The sequence below is a fragment of the Hibiscus syriacus genome, unplaced genomic scaffold (assembly GCF_006381635.1).
Source record: "Hibiscus syriacus cultivar Baekdansim isolate YM2019G1 unplaced genomic scaffold, ASM638163v2 tig00110328_pilon, whole genome shotgun sequence".
In the NCBI taxonomy this organism is placed as follows: Eukaryota; Viridiplantae; Streptophyta; class Magnoliopsida; order Malvales; family Malvaceae; genus Hibiscus; species Hibiscus syriacus.
This window is the reverse complement of record NW_024062685.1, coordinates 5,163,427-5,171,598: the sequence shown is the minus strand read 5'-3', so window position 1 is coordinate 5,171,598 and position 8,172 is coordinate 5,163,427. Positions and strand designations below refer to the sequence as shown.

The 8,172-nt window shown below is 32.4% G+C and overlaps 1 protein-coding gene and 1 long non-coding RNA gene across 2 annotated transcripts; both read left to right on the top strand.

Moving 5' to 3' along the window:
* Positions 1-3,374: 3,374 nt before the first annotated feature.
* On the top strand, positions 3,375-5,278 carry LOC120118390. Its single transcript, XR_005515746.1, has 7 exons — positions 3,375-3,757; positions 4,122-4,208; positions 4,296-4,404; positions 4,520-4,583; positions 4,714-4,778; positions 4,871-4,935; positions 5,039-5,278. It is a non-coding gene; the product is annotated as an uncharacterized LOC120118390 (long non-coding RNA).
* A 526-nt stretch (positions 5,279-5,804) lies between these two features.
* Positions 5,805-7,028, top strand: LOC120118312. Its single transcript, XM_039138382.1, has 2 exons — positions 5,805-5,810; positions 6,174-7,028. The coding sequence occupies exons 1-2, from the start codon at positions 5,805-5,807 to the stop codon at positions 6,648-6,650; spliced, it is 483 nt and encodes a 160-aa protein (XP_038994313.1). The 3' UTR covers positions 6,651-7,028.
* Positions 7,029-8,172: the final 1,144 nt, after the last annotated feature.

Here is an 8,172-nt window from a genome sequence, read left to right as displayed (position 1 = left end):
AGCCCGACCAAAAATCGAACAGTGCAACCTGTATTTATAATAAAATTTATATTTTTATATAAAACACAAAAAAGTTCTTCAACTCATTACCTCTAAGATTGCTATGCACCCTTTGAGGTATCTCTGGCTGCCCTTTTTAAAGTGATTATTGATTCAATCAATCTCGAATGGATATATTCAGCCCAATTGATTCACCCTTCAAGCCTTCATCACAAATGAGCTTCATATGTTCTTTGTTCGTTGACGTATTACCCGTTGGACAAAGAAAGATACCGACAAGGTATAATAGAACTCTGGCCTTCAGCTCATCCCCAACGTAAGATCCACTTTTTATTTCCTCTTCAATTTCAGCATATGTCACCTTATTCTTCAAACCATATTTGGAAGCAAGTGCTTTCCAGTCCTTACTCTGACAGACTTCTACAACATTTTTGCCTTCATTTCTACCCCCATACGGCTGCAGCACATGGGATCCCGAGAGGAAATGAAAATCACCATATTTAGCAATACATTGCCTGACATCAAATTGTGCCATCAAGGATCGACACAATTCCCTCCGAATAGGTCGATCCCTTACTCCTACCAACGATCCAAAACCTATTTCTCCCAGCACATTCAACTGACCCTTCTCCTTAAGGTGTTTAATTAATAAATTCACCCTTTTAATACTGCATCTTGTTGACACTTCCTACATTTTTAACAATATATAATGTTATAGTTCTTATATATTTTGTATCAACGTATTTACAAGTTTAATGAATACCTTATTTCATGTGCTTTCCTCCGTTCTTTGTATTCTTTACTATCATTCCTTGACTGTGATGTAAGGTTCCTTTTCAGCATCACTCATTGAATTCCATTTGGACCTCACATCTTTTGTCACCTAATATAAAACATAAACGTTTCTTAATCAATACATTAACACTAAATACTACTCAATGTCAATGTCAATTTCATTTTACATACCGAACTGCTCTGTGTGTCATCTTCCTTCATCTTTTTGCATTCGGCCATACTGTCAACATTTAAAATTTGTAATCAATTTAAAGTTTATCGATACTTTAATCCAATTACCATTTCAACAATAATAACAAAAAGACATTGATACTTACTAGAAGTACATATATCCACCCTTGGGTTGCTTTCGAGTCTCGGCCTCAATTTCAAAGTCATCTGCTCCACCAACAATTTTCCAACCCATTGACTCCATTTTTCCTTCATATATCAGTTTACGCAAATCAAATTATTTTGTTACATATACTTTATTCAATATACAAATATAGATAACTACTCTTGTGGTAAAACGGTTTTCTTCAAAAGAATTTGAATGGCCACACCAAAATGTGTCGGCACATTTTATACAACCTATAATATCATTTTCTACCTTATATATTTAATAAAAGTATCGACATTTATATTTTTCCTTGAATATCACTTTCTACCTGCAGTTGTTCCCAAATGCTTCTTTACTACAAAACCCCAAACAACACATAAAACCCTATCGCGATTACTGTAATAATAAAAAATTAGGGTTTCGACAACATACTTTTCGATTCGACTGCAGTAACAAACAAACAAACTTCGCTTTAGAAACGCCTTCTGAAATGCAGCAACAATTACGCTTCGCTTTCAAAAACTCGTCTGTTCTATCTATTTTCAGAGGAGATTTAGCTTATATTTTGATCGGATATGTTATTTATATTTAATCGATACAAATACAAAAGTGTCGATACTTTTATGTCAGGTGTCGATACTTTCGAAAGGATAATTACCTATTTCTTTGAAAGTGTCGATAATTTATTACACGTACTTACGAAAGTATCGACACTTTTAATATATCCGGTATCATTTTACCGGTTTTATCATTTTGATACATGTTTTATCATATTTTTACCTGTTATATCGTTGTGGATCGATATTTTTTTAAAGTATCGACACATTATAAGCGCTAAAACTGCTTCTCTTTTAAATTCACAAAGTGTCGATCCTTATATAAAGTATCGACACTTTCAATATATCTGGTAACGTTTTACCGGTTTTATCATTTTGTTACCGGTTTTATCATATTTTTACCTGGTATATCGTTTTAATATTTCTTCATGACTAAGACTTACTTTTATACGTATGGACACTTTTATAAAATGATATATACTTTTTTAAAGTATGTAATTTATGTTTCAATTTTTTTTAATAGTTTTCATTTTCCACCTACAATATTAATTAATAATTTCATTTACACAAAAAATTATTTGATTATTTGATATTTTATAAAATATTATTTAGAATTTAAATTTAACATATTAACCAAAGATAATAATAAATATGTTTTCTACAGTGAAATAAGTATGGACACTTTTATAAAAATGATATACTTTTTTTAAAGTTATGTAATTTATGTTTCAATTTTTTTTAAAAGTGTTTCATGTTTTCCACCTACAATATAATTTAATAATTTCATTTACACACAAATTATTTTATTTTTGATATTTTATAAAATATTATTTAGAATTTAAATTTAACAATATTAACCAAAGATAATAATAATATATTTTCACAGTGAAATAAGTATGGACACTTTTATAAAAAGGATAGATACTTTACAATAACAGGTAAAAATATGACAAACCAGATTCATTATGACAAAACCGGTAAAATTTACTTGATATGTTAAAGTATGGACACTTTTATAAAAATGATAGATACTTACTGATACCAAAGTTTACCGGTTACCAAAATTTTTAATAGTTTTTCATATTTTCTACCTAAAACATTATTAGTTGTCAACATAATAGGTACCGCTAAACCGAATTTATTAAATACATTTAAATGTATCTGGTACTGCCGTATATTAGCCGTATATTAACCCGCCTTTCCTGAGACATCCCCTTATCAAATTCTGGTTTCCATTTGCAAGAAGCACGAGATTTTAGCTACTCGTGTATCTTTTATTCTTGGTTATGTTGAGCGTAATTTTAATAAGGTTGCTCACACGTTAGCCTTTTGAGCTCTTAGTTTTGAGCGTACCTTATTTATTTACTCGGTTTATCCCGAGATTATTCTCTTTGATGTATCCAACTATATTAATTTTGAGTAATATATATGGTGGGTACTCTTTTTCTCTTATAGGACTAAAAGAGATTTTTAACGGGACTTTCTTTCTTTAAAAAAATAAAAAGAAAGAAAGAAATTAGTTATAATTTTTATTTTTGGGAAAATAAAAACAAAGAGAAAAGAAAATAATAAAGATAATATTATTAGTAAGTTGTGAATGATGAGAGGGGTTGTTAATAGAAGCTTGCGCTCAAGCCGCAATTGTTATTTGTGATTTGCTCTGATATCCCCCCCCCCCCCAACCAACCCGGCCCGCGTCTTTCCAGTCATTTGGCCACATTTCCCCCCTTTCTCTCTCTCTTTTAACTTTGCTTTTTTCTCTCCAACCTCTCTCTGATCCTTAGGGTTTGCCTCGTGGAGACAAATGATGAAGCCTATGGATCCTCATTCTTTGCTAAACATCAACTACAACAACAGCAACAACGTCAATCAGATCTGAGAGGCAAAAGAAAACGAATTTCAAATTTTGTGGAAAAATTGAAATAATATTCGACAGAGGAGTAAAAAGCAGGGTTTAGGCGGTTTTTTCGTACGGCGGCGAAGGAGTATGAGCGCCTCCAGATTCATAAAATGTGTCACCGTCGGCGATGGCGCCATAGGAAAGACTTGCCTGCTGATTTCATACACCAGCAACACTTTTCCTACGGTGAGCCTGTTTCCTGCATTTTCGGATCTTTGTTGCTTGATTGAATTATTTATTAGCGTTTTAAAACTCTCTAATTTTACATTGATTAAGATCACTGGATAAAATGTAAATTGATGTCTGACATTAACTCTGCGTGAATAAACTGTTCTGTATTTCTGCAACCTTGAGTTTCCTCGGAAAATTTAGCTATCTTTTATAAATGCTGTCAAGATTGTTGTTAATGCCATACAATGTAGGCATATGCATATCAGGTGCAACCTGATCTCCTTGCAATTACTGGAAATTCCTTTGCAATTTAAACCAAGATTGGTGCTTTATGCTCCTGTTACTGATTTCTTTATTGGATACATTACTATGGCAACAGGATTATGTCCCAACTGTTTTCGACAATTTCAGTGCAATGTTGTCGTGGATGGCAATACGGTCAACATAGGATTATGGGATACTGCCGGTAATTTGGATAATAGCTTCTGGATTCCTCTTCTATTATTTGTTTTCTTTCTTGCTTTTGGTTCTGAAATCTTTTCCTTGAAAACAGGTCAGGAGGATTACAATAGATTAAGACCACTGAGCTATCGCGGGGCTGATATCTTTATTCTTGCATTTCTCTCATCAGCAAGGCCAGTTATGAAAACATCGCCAAGAAGGTCGAACCTTCGAATGCCTTCGCTTTCGAGATGGTAATTTGGTACAGTATATCTGTAGTGCATGTCCCTTCAATTCATGAGTTTTTCTTTCTTTCTTTCTTTCTTTCCATTTCAGTGGATTCCTGAATTAAAGCATTACGCACCTGGTGTTCCAATAATACTTGTTGGAACTAAGCTTGGTATGATTCTTAATCTTGGGATAATGAGATTCTTATATAGAATTTCAATCTCCAATTGAATGAAACTATTCTAAAATTGGTGGAGTACCCTTTTACTAATATTCATGTTTTCCACTCTTTGCTCCTGCAGATCTTCGGGATGATGAGCAATTCTTAGCAGACCATCCGGCTGCAGTACCTATATCCACGTCTCAGGTGCATATTAGACATTATTAATTATCATTAGTATTTGGTGGAATATGTTCCATTTATTGAATATTTGTGTTGTATTTCCTTTTTTTCTTTAGGGAGAGGAATTAAGGAAACAGATAGAGTCCCTGCCTACATCGAATGTAGTGCAAAAACACAACAGGTTAAATATTTCTCTAAATGCACTTCTTTTTTTTCTACCGAAAAACTTTATTGAAGCCTCTCTTGTAGCTCCCATGAAACTTTTTTTGAATGCTTTACTGCAGAATGTGAAGTCAGTCTTTGATGCGGCGATTAAGGTAGTGCTCCAGCCTCCCAAAAAAGTTAAGAAAAAATCATATGGTGGTTGCTCAGTATTATGATCAGTAGAACTTTAAAGTCTTACGGAGATGGAGAACCTGTCAGCTTCTTTTACTGTCAAATTTTTATAATATTTTTTGGGTACAATTCAAGGAAGCGGTAAGCCCATCATGTATAGTCTCAAACTGAAAATCCAGGTAATATGTATCGTGTTTTTGTTATTTTTTAATGATTAATATGTAGTTGATGATAAGCATTTCTTTTTACATAGTTAAACTGCACTCGTGTATTTACCAGATGTGAAGAATACCCACCACCATTTATCAAATCACGGTGTTCTTGCATGATGTTTGATGGTTCGTTTTAGTTCATCAAACACATGCATTCTTCACCCACATCCACTTTACGAACCCCAACAAAACTCAAAAAAGGAAGTCTCGACTAAAATACCATGAATGATGAATCACCCAAGCTCCATCTTTGAACTGTCGGTTACCATTTACTGAGGCGGATATGGCATTGGGACATGCACTTTAAACAAGCTTCGATTACGAGGCTGAGATTTGACACCACTTTCCACTTACTTTGACGTGGCTTCATTCAGTACCTCATTTTTTTCTCTTTAATTTGTCGAACATTAATAATACCCCTTGAAATAGACATTACAAACCAAGACAAGACTTGGACGGTAGAAGATTGGCCAAAGAAAGGACTTGTAATTTACAATCATAAATGAAGGCGAACATCTTTATGCTCTAAATGAATATACAAATCTCAATTATATTTTACATTAAACCGGATCAAATTTAAACAAAAGCAAACATTATTTTGTGGATTTATAGATCGATCTAAGTAGTTAAAGTTACCACCTTCATCTTTACTCTTGATATCATCTTAGATATTCGACACGTGTTATAATGTCATTGAAATAGACATGTAACCGCGCGTGCATGAAAGACAAGAAATTAGATTTCATCATCATCCACTTTCGTTTCGAAGAGGAACAACGGAGTTGAGAAAAAGTAAGCTTTCCTTAGAAAACGACACCGTTAGACCATATCAGCTTCAATACCGTATTATTTGGTACTAAACTATCCGTAGACGCCTCAATTAAGTTGTCATTTGAAAACCCTATCATCAGCCACCAGATTCTTTTCTTCTAATTCCATCATCAGCAGCAGCGCCTCCAGAGCCAACTCTTTTAACAATTTACCGAGTGCGGATTGTGGGGAGGAGCTGGGGGATATGGCGATATCGGATGCGGTGATTGGGAATTTGATGACGATCTACCTGGCAGTCATAGCGGGGATAAAGGCATATGGTTTGGTGAGTGGGCGGAGCTTTGGTGGTGGGTTCGTGATGATAGTGTCCAGCACGGTGGTGGGTTTCATCTTGGTCGGCACTCTGACGTGGGACGTCACCCGTAAAGCCACGTACGCGATTTCAGGCGATCACGCCGCTTCCGTTCACGTTCAGGAGATGTGCAAGGGTGGTATTTGCTGGCACGGAGTCGCCGTTCGTTCGCCTGCTTCTCAGGTCCGCTTCAGTATCCCTCAACGAATTCCATACCGTTTGTAAAATTCATCTTAAAAATAAAAGAGAACAGTTTTGACGGTGTAAGTCTGTAAGATAAAATAGTGTTTGGTTATGGTTTTCTTCTTCCCTTGAATCTTGATCGACTGAGAGGGAACATAAGATTGTATATAAAGTTATATCTAACGAAATGAGATGTGCTTTGTGGGTAAACAATTCAATCATCATTTCATTTACCAACCAAAGCTTGTTTAGTTTCTTCCTAGTGCTTGAAACAGAGTAGTAGGTCCGGAGAAAGCTTAGTTTCTGTAAAGAATGGTTGTCCATGTTCCCATATATAATGGGATAAGGGGATGTAAGATAGTAGTCTGCTCCCAAACATCAGGTTAAGAGCAGCTTTCGTAGAAGATTTCCGAATTATGAAATGCCATCCGTGGGACTCGATCCCACAACCTCAAGGTTAAGAACCTTGTGTTCTACCAACTGAGCTGGATAATCATCTCAAATATTAAATTCAGTTGTAAAGCTCTTGCAATTTTTTTTAATGTTGTTAAAGTTTTGGTTATTTTTTAATGTTGTTAATTCATTTACCATTGATTGGCTGAATGTAGTTTTAGCTAAATTATTGATGAAAGTGACTAAAATATATAAAAATGTAAATATAGCGATATTCAAATAAAATAAAATTAAATAATATTAAAATAAGAGGAAATAAAATATAAATATTTTTATAGTCAAAGGAATAATCATAAAATATTATTTTTAATGCTAGTGTTGTGTTGCTGTTATTTTTCTTCATTATATATTATGTGAATAAAAAATATTAAAGAATGGGAGGAGTAATTACATTTTTTTTATTAGAAGTAATAGTAGTAATGTAGAAAATCAAATTATTATTTTTATGTGATTTTAAAAATTTAAAACAATCATCTATAATAAAATATACTATTATATTAAACATAAAATATTTTCAAAACAGTTAATATTAATATTAATAATTTTATCATTATATTTTGTATCAATAATTTTATAGTGATAATTTTATAATAAGAAGAATAATAATTATATCAGTGTTGCAATAATAATTTTTAAACAGAAAATTATAAAATTTATCATTTACATTATTAGAAATAATAATATTAGTATATTAAATTTTTTACTAATAATGTTATATTACTAATATTTGAAACGATTATTATTTTATTTTACATTTTTAAGGTTAATATTTGTCAAAACACTTAAATTTTTTATTGTATACTTTTTATTTTAATATTATTTTATAGTAAAATAATTAGATATGTAGAATAAATAAAAAGGCTTAAATGAAAAAGCAACCCTCAAACTATGCTATTTTTTTAGTTTTAAGTACCTAAACTAATTTTTAATCAAACCAGGTACCTAAACTATTCTTCTGTCATTATTTTAAACTCATCTGTTAGTCTTGTTAAAAGAATATCTTTTAACCAATGATATCTTGTTAAAATAATATTCTTTATTGTATATTTTTTATTTTAATATTATTTTATTGTAAAATAATTAGATATGTAGAATAAATAAAAGGCTTAAA